We start from the raw sequence: 18,675 nt of genomic DNA, 5'->3' as shown, positions 1-18,675 counted from the left end.
CATACACCCTTCGCATCCCATCCCAAACTCGCGCGCGCGCAAAATTTTCACACAGCTCTCCAGTGTGAAAACAGCGCGCACACTCGCATACTCCCGCCCGGTTCTCCGACGGGGATCTAGGCCAGCACTCAGCTACACCTGCCCAAGTGTCTGCACGCACCTACACACACACTTGTTCACACAAACTCCTATGCACACTATCGCTATGGTTGTACAAACAGGGCTCGGAGTCTGGGAACCAAAGACAAAGTGAAATCTTGAAGTTCTCCTAAGGGACGCAAACCATCTCCGGGGACAGGGCAAGAGGAGGGGCGCTGAGCTGGGAAACTACCCAAGAAACTGCATATTTTCTGGGAAAGTTGAGAGAGAGGAAGCCCCGATCCCGGACAAGTCCATGGGGGCGGGGGGGGTCCTTAACACTACTGCGCGTGCACACACACAGCAAGAAGGGATTTCTCTAAAGGCATGGCGCCGCGGAGGCTTTGGGAACACGGCCTTCCCGGTCTCCCAAGGTTGGGAGGGGGCCGAGGAGTGGGCTAGACGGAGAACCACTCCCGCCTGCTAGTAGCCAGCGAAGGGTTAAACCGGCAAGCCGGGAAGCGAGGGAGGAGCCAGCGAGTGCGGGAATGGGGGGGGGAGCGCTTCTTCGCTGTCCCCACTCTCCCTCGGAGAGCAGCCGGGGTGCACGGACCGACCGACTAACCGACTCTCTGCGGGGCCGCACTGCCTAGGGGGAGCGGACACCAGGTGTCCAGGGCCAACCCAGCCCTCTGTACCCAGTCGTGCCCCGCCCCGTCCCGTCGGGGCCCATGGCTCCTTCCGAGGCACGCAGTCCGGGGGGCGCAGGGTAGAGCTCCGCAGCCCCGCCACGTAGCCCGGGGACTCCTCGGGTCCCTCCGGAGCCCCGCGGAGTCCCCGCCGTCTGTCCGGCGGGATAAGGGAGCGAGTGGGAGAGCCCTCCCCCCCGCCGCCCCCTCCCCCGAGCGTCGAGACAAGATGCTGCCCGGGCTCCGGCGCTTGCTGCAAGGTAGGGACACCGTCCGGCGGGAGGACCCTAGAGAGGGCGCCCCTCTCCTTGGGCATGAGGGTGGGGCAGTGAAGGGGGTGGGGTGGGCTGGGAGCAAAAAAAAAAAAACCGCTTAGCGCGGGAGCCGCGCCTCCGCCCCCAGAGCTGCCAGCCGCAGGAGGGCACCGGGCTTGGAGCCTGCGGGAGTGTACGGGGAGCTCGTGACCAAGGGGCGACGCGGAGGGCAGACCGAGCAGGCTGGGAGGAGGAGAAAGAGGCTCAGGTTCCGCTGTCCCGGCTCCACCTGCTCCGGGGGACGCGGAGGACTCGGGCCGGCTGGGGAAGCGCCGACTCAGCAACTCCTCGTGCCCGGTGTCTCAGCACTTTCCAGTCACCTGGGAAGACAAGCCGTGTGGGTAGGGGTCTGTCTGGGAAGGTAGGGGGCAGAGAGCGGTTCCCCAATGGCCCTGCCTGGTCCGAACAGATGGAGGGGCTAGAAGGCGGCTAGCTCCGAGCTCTGAGTGACGGCCAAGGGTGTGGGCTGGAGACTGGGGGCGGGGAGAGTAGGGGTCGGAGGGAGGAGGGGAGTCAGCATGAGAAAAGTGTCTAGAGAGGTGGGGGTGAGAAAGAGGAGGTGGGGGCGGGATGGGGGAGGGGCGAGAAGAGGAATAAAGGTTAGACGACAGGAAAGCTGGGTCGGGGAAGACCAAGGAAGGGCGGGGAGAAGGGGACCAGTTCAGAGAGAAATGTAGAGACTAGGGATAGGAAGCTAGTGGGGCGCGGGGCGGGGGAGATAGCCGGAAGGGTGAGGTCTGGGGCTCTGTGAGACTGGAATGGAAAGGGTTGGGAAGACTAGAAGCTAGCGGAAGCTGGTGATGGAGGATAGATGTAAGGGTCAGACACGGGGAAAATGGTCTCCAGGATTGGGGATCCGGATCCCTACTTGGTAGAGTGTTTCGAGAAGGCTGAGGATGTCAATAGAAGCCAGAGAAGGAGAAGGAAGAGAAGCGGTGGGGTGTCCAGGGAGGAGACAAAGAGGTTCCCGGTAACCACTTCCACGTGGGAAGCCCTCCGTTCTAAAGCGCCTGCCTGTTATATCCCTTCTGGCAGGGAGGGGCTGGTGGGCTAGTCAAGGGACCTTGAGCTCAGGGTCTGGGGCTGCTGTAGGAGGAGAGTAAGGACTTCGTAGGGGGAGGTGGCAGCTTCCTTGGGGTGGGCACCTGGGCTAGCGCAATGCTGCCATTTATATCTCCAAGCCCCGACGTCGGATCCTGCCGCCCCACAGTAGCTTCTTATTTTGGGGTGTCACATTCTGGCAGAGTGAGAAGCTGTTTGCAGCAGCTTCAAAACCTCCAGTCACCTGCATCAGTGCCTTCCCAGGCCCCTGCGTCACTGGTATGCCATCGCCCCCATGCCACTCCCAAGCCCCCCCCCCAGCCTCTGCCCCCTCAGCATCTGCTGGGCAGGCCCTTGGATCTTCCCTGAGGCTGTGGTTAACGTGTGGAGACGGTGCTTGTCGTTGGGACCCTGTCCCCTATTTCTAGAGCCAGAGGCCTGTCTACTTTTCTTGGGACATCTCTGTCCCATTATGGTGCACTCCAGCTCCTGCCTTGGACTCTGCCTCTCCGCCTCCCCTCCCCTCCCCGCTTCAAGTTTGTTATTCCCAGGAGCCTCTGGCCTAACGGTTGGCGCAGACTGCGTTCTTCGTCTCAGAACCTGGGTATTCCAAGGTCTGGCAGCCCTTGGGTCTTAAGCATGATCCTTTGGTGAATGGATCCTTTTGGCTCTGGATACCTTAGCCTTCCAGGATCAATGTTGTGGCCTTTCTCCACTCCCTCCTGTGGCCAGATGTGGCTATGCCTTTGATGACTGGTCACCTCCTCCTGACTCCCATTTGTGCTGTGTTCTAGAATAACCAGGACTGGAAATCTATCGAGAGAGCCTAGCACCCCCCCATCTCGACCGTGAACGGCCAATGGCTAGCATTGCGAGTGTCCCAAGCCTGAGCATATGGGCAGGGTACCTACCTTCTCTTTCCCTCTAGGCCAGCATCTCCCACCCAGGGGGTGTGGTAGGGGAAGGGGCTCTGTAAGAAAAGCCAGAGTGTGTCCTCGACCACAGTCCAGCACCTGTGCCGCTGCTCTGGCTCTCGGCTGCACAGTGAAGCCTCCCTCCCTTTCTAGGAAGGTTGGGACCTTTGTACTATTGATCTCCACGGGGTTCTAGGGATGAAGAGGGCAGCAGGCACAAGCAGAGTTCTGGCACGCAGTAGGTGCACAGTGACAGACTGATCCCTTCTTCTCTGGCCCCACACGCCATCCATCTTGGGGCTGACCTGCTGACTTTAGAGGAAGGGATGGGCAGGGGGCGAGGGAGGCAGGCAGGCGGAAAAGGCTTCCCTCTCCCTTCACGACAGGGGAGGGAAGAAACCAGGGTTCTGAGGACAGAAAGGGGTGCTGCCAAGCAGACGCTGACTTTTCTGCTTCCCAGTCCTGAGTGATGGTTCCTGTCTCACAAGGGTTTATTGGAGATAGTGGCTGAGGATTCCCAGTCTACCTCTGACACACTGTGTCTGCCCAGGACATGCACGGGGGGGGGGTGGGGGGGAAGCCTGGAGTATAGCTGGGGTCCTCAGGGGAGGGCATGGAGTGGCTGTGAGGAGCGGAAAGCGGGGCTTAGGGAGGGGATGTGAGAGAAGGAAAAAAAACACAAGGAGCAGGGTAGGGGAGAGGGGAGGGAGGGAGGGGGGACGGAGGGAGGGAAAGGTGCTCCCCCAGCCCCCCCCACCTTGCCTCTGCCTGGAGTGCCCACTCCAACTCAGCCTGGGGGCAGAGAAGCTCAGAGCCCCCTCCCCCTCCCCCTGCCTCCAGTGAGAGCCACAACCTGAATTATGGATGAAGCTCCTTGGGTTACAGCTGCTTTGCACGGCAGTGAGGGCCAGAAATGGCACCAGAGTCACTGTTACGCTGCAGCTGCCATGGAGCAGACCCCCCCCACAGGGTCTCCTCAAAGGGCCTGCAGGAGTACCACTGAGACTGAGGGAAGTGGGTCCTACTGAGGGGAAGGCGTAGACGGGGCAGCAGGGAGGCTGTGGGGGCAAAGAGGAGAGGAGCCGGAACAGGAAGTTGGGGTAAGAAGGATGGGGGACTTGGCAGCCAGATGAGCTTGACCTCAGACTGGGAGAGGACCAGGGTCAGGGGAGTAGCCCTCTGGACCTCAGTCAGCTGTGGAGGCTGGAAGGCGAGCTTGGCAGTCCTGCGGGGAGGGGGGAGTTGACAGCCATGCAGCTCACACTCGGTGAGCCTGTGGAAGGGGGTGGGATTAAGAGATCAGGGAAGGATTTGGTTTCCTTTGGTGTAAAGTCCTTGGGGAGGCAGAGCTCAGTAGGTGATGATGACAGGAAGAGGAATGCCCTACTGGACACCAGGCCAGACTCTTTCTGGCCCTCGTCCTGTACCACTTTAGTGTGTGACCTTGGGTAAGTTGTTTGCCTTCTCTGAGATCCAAATTGCCATTTCCGTAGGACTTGCACAGCTCTGAAATCCCCAGCCCACGGTGCTCAGGAAACCCACCCAGGGTCCTCCACTGGACCCACACCCCACTCCTTCCTGGTTAAGATCAAGGGTGAGAGACATGCTCCTCCACCCCACGTGGCTCTGGAAAAAAAAAAACTCAGGAGAAAAGTAATCGTGAACCGCCACACGGGGGAGGGGTGAGAAGGACCGAGAAACGCGGAGGTGGTGTGAACGAATGGAACAGCCGCGCTGTGTCACTGAATATTACATCACACCCAGCCTACACACGCACGGGGCCCGGCACTCACACACGCGGAGGACCGCCAGCACACACGCTCGCTCGCTCTTGCGCTGGGGGGGGGGGCAGTGACACACACACACACAAGCAGGCTGTGGTGGCTTTGGGAAGTGCCTGAAAGTGAAGAGCTAGGGAGCACCCCGACTCACAGGTACTTAACTCCACTCTGCATCCGGGTGAACTCCCCCAGGAGGAGGCACAGGGGCGCATGTCTGATACACCGTTGCCCTGCACCTTCGGTAGTGAGCACCTGTCTCCTGGCGCTCCCCAACCCCATTCCCCAGAGATCACAGGCACACCTCCGTACACACTGGCATCTCAGAACACATTCATTCAGACCTCCGTTTGTGGCCTTTGAGATCTGTCACTAAAAGCTGCCCGCCTCTCGGCTACCCACTCCCTAAACCGTGGGAATCCCCAAACAAGGCACTCTTGGGGCCCAGGGAATGAATGGCTCCTGGCTTTGTAGATGCAGGTTCACCTCTCCCCAGAGAAAGATGCCCAGGGAAGTCTCAGGCTTCCTGGGAATCCTGGATGAACTACGGTGACATTGAGGGGGAGAGGACAGGGATGCATGTAGGAGGGGCTCCGTGCTCCTTGGTCAGGCAGAGAAACACAGACCCACTCTTAACACTGTCTCCTGCACCTGCTATCCTAAGAAGATTAGCCCATAACCAAACTCCAGAAGTTACTCTGGGGGGAAAAGGTAACCAAGGTTTTGAGGGAGACTTTGAATGGGTAGAGCCTGAGTTGGTCTGCAGCCCCGCCCCTCCAGCCACTCCTAGAAGAAAAGGCTAAGGTTCTTCCAAGGCCTGCAGAGAGAAGAGGGAGGAGGATTGGGTCACCAGGACACCCACAGGCCTCCTAGTCACAGACGGCCTCAAGTTAGTGTCTGGCTTTCTCGAGTGGGCTGGTTTTGCTCCCAGAGGACATTTGGCAATGTCTAGAGACATTTTGATTGTCATAGCTGGAGGCAGGGTGCTGCTGGCATCTGGTGGGTAGAAGACAGTGCTGTAGTTTAACACCCTAGGAAGAGCTCTCCCCATCCCAAAGAATCCCCAGCCCCGCTCCAGTACAAAACAAAGAAAACCCGGACCCTTAGACTTCTGACCCTAACTCTAAACAAGGTCAAACACAACCATAAGAACAGGCCGGAAGGAAAAGACACCTGTTCCCCAAACAACTTGAGACACATCGCAGCGCTGTCTATAAAGCCCCCCATAGTGTTTGAAGATGCAGGTTCACCTTTCCCCAGGCAAAGCTCCTCAAGTTTCCTCTGCAGTTTCCTGGGAATCCTGAGGGAAGAGGGCAAAAGTTGTTTTCACCTTATCTGCTCCACTGAGAGCCCCCTCCCCGACGGGTAGCACAGGCCTCTCATCCCAGCACCTGGGAGACAGAGGCCGACTGATCTCTGTGAGGTCAAGGCCAGCCTGGTCTACAGAGAGAGTTCCAGGCTAGCCAGGACTACACAGAAAAAGCCTGTCTTGGAGGGGGGAGAGCAAGCCCCTCCCTCTGACAGTGGAGAAACACAGGCTCTCAAAAGGGCTTGAAGACTGGGACTGAGGCGGAGCTAGGGGAGTGCTCTACTAGCAAGCACAGGGTCCTGGGTTTGATTTCCAGCGCAGCATCAACTAGACATGGCGCACGCCACTATAATCTCAGCACTAGGAAGGTGAAGACAGGAGGAACACAACTCAGGATCACCCTCTGCTAAGCATCAAGTCTGAGGGCAACCTAGGCTACAGAGACCCTGGCTCAAACACATAGACACACACACACACACAGGAAAGGGGTAAGGAGGGAGGGGAAGGGGGGGAGGGGAGGAAAAAGAAAGAAAGAAAGGAAGGAAGAAAGAAAGAAAGAAAGAAAGAAAAAAAGAAAGAAAGGAAGGAAGAAAGAAAGAAAGAAAGAAAGAAAGAAAGAAAGAAAGAAAGAAAGAAAGAAAGAAAGAAAGAAAGGAAGGAAGAAAGGAAGGAAGAAAGGAAGGAAGAAAGAAAGAAAGAGAGGCTTGCATACCTCAAAGGAGAGCCTGGAGAGAGACGGGAGGTGGCCAAGTCTCTTGAGCCTGTTAAGGTGTGTCTAGACCCCTGCCCACCTACCCAGTGAGCGAGCCTTCACTCTGCTCTCCCCATAGGTCCTGCCTCAGCCTGCCTACTGCTGACACTCTTGGGCCTCCCTCCTGTGACTCCCAGCTGCCCTATGCTCTGCACCTGCTACTCATCCCCACCCACCGTGAGCTGCCAGGCCAACAACTTCTCTTCAGTGCCGCTGTCCCTGCCTCCCAGCACACAGCGACTCTTCTTGCAGAACAACCTCATTCGCTCCCTGCGGCCAGGCACCTTTGGGCCCAACCTACTCACCCTGTGGCTCTTCTCCAACAACCTCTCCACCATCTACCCCGGCACCTTCCGCCATCTGCAGGCCCTAGAGGAACTGGACCTCGGTGACAATCGGCACCTTCGCTCCCTGGAGCCCGACACCTTCCAGGGCCTGGAGCGGCTGCAGTCACTGCATCTGTACCGCTGCCAGCTCAGCAGCCTACCTGGCAACATTTTTCGAGGCCTGGTCAGCCTACAGTACCTCTACCTCCAGGAGAACAGCCTGCTCCACCTACAGGTGAGCCAGCTACCTCCCCTAGGCCTCTAGGGCCTCTCTCTCCCGACCTGTCTTCTGAGGCCACCTTTCCTGCCTCAGCATCGCCATCTACCTGTGTCTTTTCTTTCTCAGTGTCTGTCCACCCAGTCAGTAATACCGCTTGCCTGTCTCTCTATCCCTGTCTCTATCTTGCCTGTCTCTCTATCCCTGTCTCTCTATCCCTGTCTCTGCCTGTCTCCTGATTTGCCTCCCCCATGTGCCTCCCTCTGCCTCTTCTGTCTGTCACCCACTCACTCAGCACGCCCCCCCATGTCTGTGTGTCTCTCCTTTCCCCAAGAGCCTCAGCCCAAAGGCCTTTGCATGGCCTTCCCCAATCCACTCCCAAGTCCTCCCACTTCCCAGGCAAGCTGGACAAAGGATGGAGTCTTTGCTGAGGAGGGGAGGGTCTCATAGAAGTAACTCTGGATAATATTGGAAGGGACAACCCTTTCTATGCCCTGTCCCTCAGACCTGCAGTCTCAGGTGAAACTCTGTTACATTGCTAAAAAAAAGAAAAAAAAAGAAATGGAAGGAACAGAATTGTTATTGTTATTATCGTTGAACTAATTATTATTTATTATTGTTGTTATGCTGACTGTCTGGCAGTCAAACCCTCATATCTCATTTCCCCAGGAAGTAGTAACACACCCTCTTAGCAACCACACAGGAGGACATGTTCCCTAGGAGCACAGCCTCCGGCTAGAAGGGAGCACTGCCTTCTCCCTACCCAAGGGCTTGGTACCCACAGGTCATCAGTCTGTGGGTTGGAAAATGGGTCCCAGCTGATGCTCCTGATAATAGCAATAGTGATTATTCATCAATGTGTTGAGCATCCATGGGATGCTGTACTAGAAATACAGCAACCTTAGAAACATTATTCAAATGGAGAGAGGGGCAGGAAAATGTATAGTGACTGAGATAATATGTCTCATTATTCCTGAATAATGGCAACCAATTTAGCAAGCACATAGTAAATACACACTGTGTTGGGCCCTAGACGAAGCACTTAACAGGCACCAACACTACCATTTACAAGCATGAGGCATTTTTCAAACACGGACCTTAGTTTTCCTGTCTGTGAAATGGAAGTAATATAAGCATCCATCGTCCAGGGATTTTGTAAGCACTAAATGCATGAATAATTTGTAGTGCACTTAGAATAGTGCTTGGCATAAATAAGAGCTATATAAACGCTTGTTAAAATGCCATGTTTTTTAAAATGAACTTTATTTAACATTGGTCTCAGTGAAGTGCCCCAGCTTGAACTTTATCTTGGAGATCTGGGTCAACTCTAAAGATTACTGTGAGGCCATGGATAGGATCCAAGGCCCACCTCCCATTTGTCTCCTTCCTAAAGTTGCCTGGAACCACGTGGCTAGAGAGTGCACTCAGCCACTTCATCTCAGGTCTGCAGACCTTTGGAGGCAGAGGTTTTCACCACAGAGTGCACACTGGGGATCCCAAGGATTTGTGGGACATAAGTCCCTGAAGCCACTGTCCCTGTGATTAGGGCCGTACTGGACTTCCCACCAAGCTGAGCCCCAAACTGCTTGGCAGCAGGGACAGACATGTCTAGAAAGTACACAGAAAGAAACTGGGGGGAGGTTGGAACTTGACCCCATACTTTAGAGGAATAGTACTCCCGAAATACAATGGAGAGGGTTAGGGAATTTTCCTAGTGTATTTGCTTGGTTTGTCGTCGGTTTTTGTTTGTTTCAGGCATATTTATTTTTATATGTATGGATGTTTGGCCACGTGTACATCTGTGCACCACATGTGTCTACTACCCACTTAGGCCATAAGAGGAAGTCAGATTCCCCGGAGCTGGGGTTAGTTACAGATGGTCGTGAGCTGCCATGTGGGTGCTAAGAATCAAACCCAGGTCCTGGGAGAGCAGCCAGTGCTCTTAACCTCCGAGCCATCCATCTCTCCAGCCCTGACCTCAAATTCCTCTGATTCCTGAGTAGAATTACCCATCTGTCCTAGCATGCCTGGTCTATACGGTGCTGGGGATGGAGCCTTGGTCTTTGTGCATGCTGGGCAAGCACTCTATCAATGAGCCACATCCCCAGGCCTGGGGGTTCAGTTTTCAAAGCACTTCTCATCCTCTTGTGTGGCTTTGGACAAACTATTTTCTCTATCCCCGTGTTAGCACAGGCCTCACTCTGAAATAAAAGCACCACAATCATTGCAGGCTGAGTACCCTGGTGCTGGGGACAAGATGGGTTTGGTTCAGATTTTGGAAGACCTGTATACACATGATGAGTTATCATGGAGACAGGACCTGAGTCCAAGCATGTAGCTCATCCATATCTCTTATGGACCCATAGCCTAAAGGAAATTTCATACAACTTCATAAATCTGGCTGTGATACATTTCATGGCAGGGAATTCCCCACTTGTGGTGATGTGTTGCTGCTGCTCTAACAGTTTGGGATTTTAGAGGCTTGGGGATTTCATATTTTCTGATTAAAGACACTTGGTCTCCGTTTTGAATTTTTAAATTACATTTTTATGCTCATAGGGGGAGGTGTGTGTACATGCACATGCTATGGCATGCATGTGGATATCGAAAGATGACTTGGGGGAGTTGGTTCTCTCCTTCCATCAGGTGGTCCCAACTATGGAACCCAGATTGTCAGGCTCGGTGGCTGTCTCAGTTAGGGTTTCTATTGCCATGAAGAAACACAATGACCACAACAACTCTTATAAAGGAAAACATTTAATTAGGGTAGTTGGCTTCCAGTTCAGCGGTTTAGTCCACTATCATCATGGCATCAGGCAGATGTGGTGCTGGAGAAGTAGCTGGGAGTCCTACATCTCGCAGGCAAGAGGAAGTTGACTGAGGCACTGGCGGTAGCCTGTGCATAGGAAACCTCAAAGCCTGCCTCCGTAGTGACACACTTCCTCCAACAAGGCCACTCCCACTCCAACAAAGTCACACCTCCTAACAGTGCCATTCCCTATGAGATTATAGGGGTCAATTACATTCAAACCACCACAGTGGCAGACACCTTTACCTGCTGAGCCAACTTGCTGGCCTTGACTCTCCTAAGATACTGATCTCCTTATCAGCATGTAGAAGCTACTCACTATTTAGCTTTAGGGAAGGTTCTCTGAGTCTCCATCTCCTCTTCCTAGTGGGGAAGTCATGAAAATGAGGCCTTCCACAGAGACAGGCTATGAAACGCTAATAAGTTAATATGCAGAGTGCATAGCTTAGGATTTAATAAATTGCTTTTTCCAGGAAGTGGTGGCCTTTGATCCCAGCACTAGGCAGAGGCAGGAGGATCTCTGTGAGTTCCCGAGTTCCAGGACAGCTAAGGCCACAGAGAGAAACCTTATCTTGAAAAAAAAACAATCAATCAATCAATCAATCTTGACCCTCAGGCCACAGGCAGATCTGCTCCTGGGGTCACCTAAGGCTCAGGCCTAATGATCCTCTAGCTGGTCATTGGGGTCTTCTGAACTAGAAACCATCTTTTTCTGAACAATCTTGGCCTGGGCAGCATCAGGTGTCAAGCCTTTTCACACCTGGCCCTTTATAGAGAAGAAAAGAGACAGCCTCTGTCCGTGGAAGTGCCTGGTGGAACTAGGCTAGGAGATGCCACAAGCAGGTGAGGAAACATGTGAGAACCTCGGGGAGCAGGTGTGACCCAGGATGGAGCCCAGCCTGCCCAGGAAGGGAGCTCTGGAGGAGGCTCACTGGCAGGGTGTGGCACGTGCACAGGAAAATGGCGGAGTTCTCATGGACTGTCTGGGGAGGGCTAGGCACTGCGCCAGGCCAGTTCATTCAGCAGCAGACTCCTTACTGAGCACCTACTGCATGCCAGGCAGCGTGCAGGGTGCCAGGGATTCCAGGGTGAACAAAAACAGTATCCCTGTTCTGTTGGAAGGTGGCCAGGTGGTAAAGCTGCTTCTCTTCCCTAGTTACTGCAGTGGCTTACTTAGCGTTTCCAAGCAGCATTTGTGCTCAGGCAGACCGGAGTTCTAATCTAAGCCCTCTCTAATTTGCTGTGGCCTCATGGTCCCATCTATGAAAGAGAGATGGTGGCCTGTTGCTCAGGGCAGGGGTGCTGTGAGGACTAAGGGGGATGGTACTTGGGAAGAGCAGAGTGGGTGGGAGTCAATGGCAGCAGTGAATTCGCCAACCACGGAGTTGTCAGGATAGAACTGGCTCAGGTCTGTTAGGTTCTGCAGCACAGGTGTACAGTCTTGCCTCTGGAGTTCATGCCCATGTTAGCTGTTGGGCCCTCGGAAAGTGGTTCCCTTCTCTGAGCCCCTCTCTCTTAGTCTCCAAGTAGAGAAAATCATAGCATCTGCCTCACAGTGTTGATGATTAAGATACTATCAGGATCTGTGCCACACAGGACTTGGCATTCAGTGAGAACTTGGCAAATCACCTGCTGACGCCAATGATTATGACACCTACCATGGATGGGCAAGCACCATGAGCGGGGGTGCCTAATGCAGAGTGCACACACAGAACAGCTTTGCTCAATGAGTGAGATCAACTCCCAGGCTCCCTGAGTCAAAATTAGCAAATGCTTAGGGGACCTGAAGGATCAGCCACTCCATGTCACTTATGGCACAGATGAAAACACTGAGGCCCAGAGAGGTGCCTGGAGCTGTCCAAGGTCACACAGCCTGGGGAGCTGATAAGATGGGTACCAGAGCCAGGTGTTGCGAGGCTGGAGGAAGGCAAGGTTACCAGCAGGATGCTCTCAGCAAGGCTGAGGAGTGGAGGGATGCTGCATTTAGATTCCAAATGGATACAGAAAGCTGTGAACCGGCCAGGCAGGAGGCAAGGGAAATGTGGTTTTTGAAATGGAAGAGGATGACTTTAGCAGATGTTCCTAGCCCAGAGGGAGGGGGCGAGCAAGGTGATGGGGGAGGGTCTGTGAAAGTCAAGAGCCTATTAATGCACAGAGAACAGTTTTAATGGTGGAGAGAGAGGAAGGACCGGATCTGAGAGCTGCAGCCCAGGAAGTGGCAATGGGATTTGGCTACAACTTGGGTTGGGGGAAGGGAATGGACCCCAAGGCTGAGGACCAGAGGGCTGAGTAGCAAGACTTTTAGCCAAGAAAATGAGAGGAAAAGAGACTGGAATACAAAATTGGGCTGTGGTTAAAATACATCTTGACTCCCCGGGGTGTCTGAACCTGTCTTCCCTTCCAGGACCCCAAGTCTCCACAGGAGTGCTTAATCCAGTGCTACCCTTCCGTGTCCCCACACTAACTCTCTAGCCGTATGTCTCTGGGTGTGTCCTACTATTGCTGACTCTGTATGAACAGAAACCCCAAGGGAGGGGTTGAGCGGAAGGACTCAGGGTACCCCCTGGGCACGACAGGAAAGGAGGAACTAGGGGTGCACACAGCAAGGCTGGGGCTATTGGGGTGAGCAGGTCAGCTTGGGACCTGCACAGGCACTCAGGGTGGTGGCATCAAAGGGTGGCCAATGCTGTGCTGGTGTCAGAGGTAGCGAGAAGGCTGAGGAGGACCGATCTCAGTGTGGCCAAGAGAAGGGCTCTTGGCAGCCTCCGTTCCTGCAGCAAAGAGGGCGGAAGGCATATGGGAGGCGGTGCGAGCAGGCAGGGAACACAGGAAGGTGGGGGCTGTGGCTATGGGCTGGGATTCAGCGAGCTCTCCCTCCGGAGACCTTCGACCAACAGAGTGCCCAGGTAGCATGAGGCAGGAGCCATCTCCCCAGGCACTGGGGGAGTGGGAGAGAACCAGAGTTGGGGAACAGACCAAGGTGAGCTAGCTTGAGCAGAGAGGATGCTCTGTCCTTTCAAACTGGAACTCCTGGGGCTTGCGAACCTAGGGAGAGGCTCCAAGCAGTGGGGTGAGAGGAAGGGAGTTCTGGCTCTTTCTACAGTTAACCCTGCATCTGAAGCAAACTTCGCTTTTGATGGGTGAACACTAAATAGCTCCTAAATCACACTGCATGGGTGGGGGTGTGGTGGGGGTGGAGTAATCCAACTCAGGGCCTTAAACATCAATAAGCACGTACTCTACATCTGAGCTACAGCCTCACACCAGCTGACCACCAAAAGTTCCCTGGTAAGCTGGTTAAAATGCAGAGCCCCCCCACACACACACATACCTTCACTTCTGAGCCATAGTTCCAAGGTTCTGCCAGTACTAACATGACTTCTCCACCCCAGGCACTGTCCCCACACTGTAGGAGGGACAATGATAGCTTCTTCCCTCCTTCGATAAGTCTGGGGTGTGACAGTGGTCCCCTGGATAACTCAGCCAGCAGAACTGCCAGTCCCCGAAGAAACCCTTCCTTAGAGGGAAATGGACAGGGCGGGATGGAATTCTAAATGAGCCCCTGCTGTCATGACAACTGTGAAGGATGGATGGTTGACTATGCCTCTATCAGGTGCTGTACCCTCAACAGCATCACAGCCTCTGACCTTCCTTCAGTCTACTTAAGAACCTTCTAAGGGAAGACACATACACTAAGGGAACAGAGGCTCTGTGAGGTTAAACAACTGGCCCAGCAGCCAGGAAAAGGAGAGGCTGGGGTTTGAGTCAGTGCTTTTAACTCCTGAGCCTCTGGGCCTCGTCCCTGAACAAAAATCGCTATATGCAAGAACTGTACCCAGAACTCCACCCCCATGAACCTTATGTGACCTCTACTCATTGATCCTCAGAAAAGACCCAAGAGCTAGGAACACTCGTTTCCACCTTCGAAGGGAGAAAGCATGCTTGGTGGTGACTTGGCTTGGCCAATTTAACAAACACGGCTAATTCACATGATGTCTGTCCATGTGAAAACTTAGCCCAAGCATCTTCTCCTTCTCCTTATTCTTTTCTTTGTATTGTTTTAAGAGGCTGTCCTGGAACTCGCTCTGTAGACCAGGCTGGCCTGGAACTCACAGAGATCGGCCTGCCTCGGCCTCCCTTGTGCTGGGATTAAAGGCGTGCACCTCCATTGCATGATTATCCCAAGCACCTTCCTTTGTGCTGCTCCATTAATCGCCACATTTTACAGAGGAAGAACTGAGGTGCAGAATAGACAGAGTGACTTTCCCCAGCTACCACAGCTCATGACAGACCTGGACCTAACTCTCACGCTCCAAGCACAGTCTTCAGGCAACCTCATCACCGTGGAAAAGGCAGACTTGTTCCCGGCCTATCCCACGGCTGCCGGAGGGCAATCACCAGGGAGGTGCTGGAATCTGAAAGGGACAGGGATACACTCTAAATTTAAGAAGCGGGCAGGTGGGACAGCGTTGTCCCTGTGTGATGGTTAGTGTTGACTGCCATCTTGACAGCATCTAGATTCACAGGCTGGAAAGATGGCTGGTCAGAGAGGTGGTTATCACCAAGCCTGGTGTCCTGAGGTCTGTCCTGGAAACCCACGTGACGTAAGGAGAGGATGCACTCCCACAAGTTACACACACACACACACACACACACACACACACACACACACACACACACGGGGAGGGCATAAATAAGTAACTAGTTATTGTGTTACTGAAAGCTAATCCGAGCTACTCAAGAGGAAGAGGCACTGCATGGGGACGGCTAGTTGAAGTTCCACCTACACTAAACAGCAAGTTCAAAGCCAGCCTGGGCAAGTTGGTGAGACTCTATCTCAAAAATAAATGTAAAAGTGAGCTGTGGCTATAGCTCAGCGGTAGAGTTATTGCCTGGCATTGCTGTGCTGGGTTCAGTACTTTGAGGGCCTGGCCTTTTTTCATAGGAAATAGGTTAGAAGATGCAAGTTTCAAATTCAGGACTGGCTGGGTTGATAAGGTGCTGCCTTAGCATGTTTGAAACCTGAAGTCTCAGAAATCAAGAGGTGGAGACAGGAGATTAGAAGATCCTCTTGGTTACACAGCTAGGATACATGAGCTCCTGTCTCAAAAAAAAACAAAAAACAAAAAACCAGAAGTCAAGCCCCTCCCCACTATCACACCCTGCCATTATGCCTTCCTTACCCTCCCCCAGGTCCTGGAGTGGAGTCCCCGACCCTGTCTCAGGCCACTCTCTTCTGTTTCCACCCCCTCACTCAGGATGACCTGTTCGCAGACCTGGCCAACCTGAGCCACCTCTTCCTCCACGGGAACCGCCTGCGGCTGCTCACGGAGCACGTGTTCCGCGGCCTGGGCAGCCTGGACCGGCTGCTGCTGCACGGGAACCGGCTGCAGGGCGTGCACCGCGCGGCCTTCCACGGCCTCAGCCGCCTCACCATCCTCTACTTGTTCAACAACAGCCTGGCCTCGCTGCCGGGAGAGGCGCTGGCCGACCTGCCGGCGCTCGAGTTCCTGCGGCTCAACGCCAACCCCTGGGCGTGCGACTGCCGAGCCCGGCCGCTCTGGGCCTGGTTCCAGCGCGCGCGGGTGTCCAGCTCCGACGTGACCTGCGCCACCCCGCCCGAGCGCCAGGGCCGGGACCTGCGCGCGCTGCGCGAGGCCGATTTCCAGGCGTGCCCGCCGCCCACGCCCACGAGGCCGGGCAGCCGCGCGCGCGGCAACAGCTCCTCCAACCACCTGTACGGCGTGGCCGAGGCGGGCGCGCCCCCCGCAGACCCATCGACGCTCTACCGAGACCTGCCCGCCGAGGACTCCAGGGGGCGTCAGGGCGGGGACGCGCCCACCGAGGACGACTACTGGGGCGGCTACGGCGGCGAGGACCAGCGGGGCGAGCAGACGTGTCCCGGGGCCGCGTGCCAGGCGCCCGCAGACTCGCGTGGCCCCGCGCTCTCGGCCGGGCTGCGCACCCCTCTGCTCTGCCTCTTGCTCCTGGCGCCCCATCACCTCTGACTGCGGTGCTCAGACGGAAGAGGCCACGGCCTTCGGCCCGCTCCCCTTCTCTGCCCCACCGAGCCGCGGCTCCATCCTTCTCGCCCCTTGTTTGCGGCCAGGCCTAGCGACTTCCCTAGGCCCCCTCGCTCTTTTTCTTCCCGGGGGCCACGCTGCCTCATTTGCCTTCTGGGCTGTTCTGACTTCTGTAGGGCAGCCCCTAAGACGGTGTAGAAGGTGGCTCGGCCCCATTCGCCCTGATTCTAGCCATTAACTCTTCTTCCCCAATCCCAGGGCTGGGGCGGGGCACCCCAGGCAGCCTTTGCTCCTCTCTCCAGGGCCCCACAGTGGACTTGGAGGGGCTTTTGTCTGCAGAGCACCTTCCACCAGCAGAGCCTTTGAAAGCTCCCCCGGGAGCCTTCGTTCCTCCCCAGGACCTTGGGAGGGATGCCTCAGCAAGGCCCAGGCTGCCCCTGGACCCTGCTTGTCCAGATCCCTTCAGCCTCCTGATACCAGGAGGAATACTTTTCTCCTAAGTCTACCCAGAACACTTTTAGGGTGCCTGGAGAGTTTCCTCTCCACCATGGCCCCTGTGTGGTGAAGATCAAAAGAAGTTGTTTGGGGGAAAATTTATTAAAAAATTCTATTATTTTATCTTCTGTAAGGTTTTTGTCGTCTTCCCCCTCCCCCCCCACCTCAAAAGCAGAAGTAGGAGTTAGAACTGTACGTGTTAAACGCTGGAAGGCTAGACAAGGAAGAGCCGTCTCAGCCACCAGGATTTCCTGCCGCTTCATCTCGCTTGGGCCTCAAGGTCATTCTGGTCCTCCCGAGGCTTCAGTTTCTCCAGCTACCCTAGCAGTTAAGGGTGTGTGCTGATGGCACCGATTTGCCCAAGAGAAGGAGCTACCTCCACTCCTGAAGGGTTTGGTAGCTGAACAGCTAAGTCTGGAAGTGGCCACCAGCTTGCTAAGTGGCCTCCAGGAAAGAACTGTAAGCCCCCATCTTCCCCTGCAAGGTGTAACTTAGCCCGCTAAACATGGCTTTGGGCCTATCTGGAAAAGGCATGGCTTCCTGGGGGAACACAGTCGCACCACAAAAGCCTCAAATAGCAGAACCTAAGACTCGATTCCCAGCTTGTGTTTGCCCTCTTTGTTGGATGTGAAGTCTTCAGCATGCACGGCTGTTCTCAATACCCCTTCAGCCATCCCATCTTTCTCCCTTTGCCTGGGAGGTAGAAGCCTTCACCGGTGGGTTAAGGCAAGCAGTGCTCTGAGCAGATCAGGGGAGACTACGATGTTAAGGTGATCAAGGGATGGAACTTGCCTCACATTGAGATGCAGCAGAAGCTCCCTCTCTTACTTGGGTAAAGAGAGGCTGGTGGCAGGGCTAGCAATGAACCTTAGCCTTGAGTCTCGGCAGATAGAACCGATCAAGGATCCCACAGTTGAGGTTGTAGCCTGGAAGGTGGGAATGGCAGGATAGGAGGGACCTGGGTGCTGGGGTTCAGGATGGAGCTGCTACTGGGATCCTGTAGCCCTGCCCAGTGATGTTCAGGATGCTGAGAAGAGGGGGTAGAACAAGACAGGACTCAGCATCCTGTAGCAGATGCACTTTGGATATGACCGTGGAACGGGTGAGGGCCTAGTGAGAGCAGAGATCAGAACGGAGAGCTCTGAGCTGTGTCAGGCTGGCTTTCAGGGCTGGTGAGTGGGATTAGGAAGAGGATGGGAAGGGGTAGGAGAGATGCGAGCTAGGGGAGGAGATGTGAGCTAGGGAAGTGCTGTGTTGGAGGAGGGGCTTCTGGGCCAGGGCAGGGGAGGGAAGTGTGCTGGTAAATCAGAGGCAGGCTGTCCAGGTCACAGAATTATCGTTGTGAAATATTCATGGGCCTTCGGTCCAGATGCTATTTCAGAACAACGAGAGCAGGAGGAGTGTGTGAGAGCCTCAGGAAGAAGCCTAGAGCACTACTGTTCCCCATTGGCCCCCACCACAGCAAGTGACAGCCCAGACAGACCAAGGGACGCCCATCACGTACACACCACACTTTCCATCTCTCTCTCTCCCTCTCTCTCTCTCTCTCTCTCTCTCTCTCTCTCTCTCTCTCTCTCACACACACACACACACACACACACACACACACACACACACACACACTGGAGCCTTGTGGCACGTGCAAGCACACCAGCCCCCCATGGGTCCCACAAACAGGCAGAGGTACCTCAGATATGGACGTGGACTCACACCCTCTCCCCCAGGACCCCACCCCCAGCAATCACGCAAACTCAGGTCCCCAGCCTCTCCAAACAAAGCAGACTGACAGCTTTGAGTATTGCACTCAAATGCACAAAATAGGAGAGATGGGGAAAAGCCCTGTATTCCAACCCCCACCAATGTCCGGATGAGGAAACCGAGGCCAGAGTGTTCAGGGATGGACTTGTCCATGACTCCCCTAACTCTCGAAA

The 18,675-nt window shown here is 55.0% G+C and overlaps 1 protein-coding gene across 2 annotated transcripts; it reads left to right on the top strand.

Moving 5' to 3' along the window:
* Positions 1-468: 468 nt before the first annotated feature.
* On the top strand, positions 469-16,867 carry Rtn4rl2 (reticulon 4 receptor like 2). 2 transcript variants are annotated; one of them, XM_005065082.4, is made up of 3 exons: positions 469-1,027; positions 6,954-7,435; positions 15,485-16,867. In XM_005065082.4, exons 1-3 carry the CDS (start codon positions 997-999, stop codon positions 16,232-16,234), a joined length of 1,263 nt encoding a protein of 420 aa, XP_005065139.1. In that variant the 5' UTR covers positions 469-996; the 3' UTR covers positions 16,235-16,867. The 2 variants fall into 2 exon arrangements, with proteins under 2 accessions (XP_005065139.1, XP_040601653.1); XM_040745719.1 differs by lacking the exon at positions 469-1,027 and adding an exon at positions 1,333-1,442.
* Positions 16,868-18,675: the final 1,808 nt, after the last annotated feature.

Source organism: Mesocricetus auratus, unplaced genomic scaffold (genome assembly GCF_017639785.1).
Source record: "Mesocricetus auratus isolate SY011 unplaced genomic scaffold, BCM_Maur_2.0 Super-Scaffold_100004, whole genome shotgun sequence".
Taxonomy (NCBI): Eukaryota; Metazoa; Chordata; class Mammalia; order Rodentia; family Cricetidae; genus Mesocricetus; species Mesocricetus auratus.
This window is presented reverse-complemented; position numbering and strand designations above follow the sequence as displayed.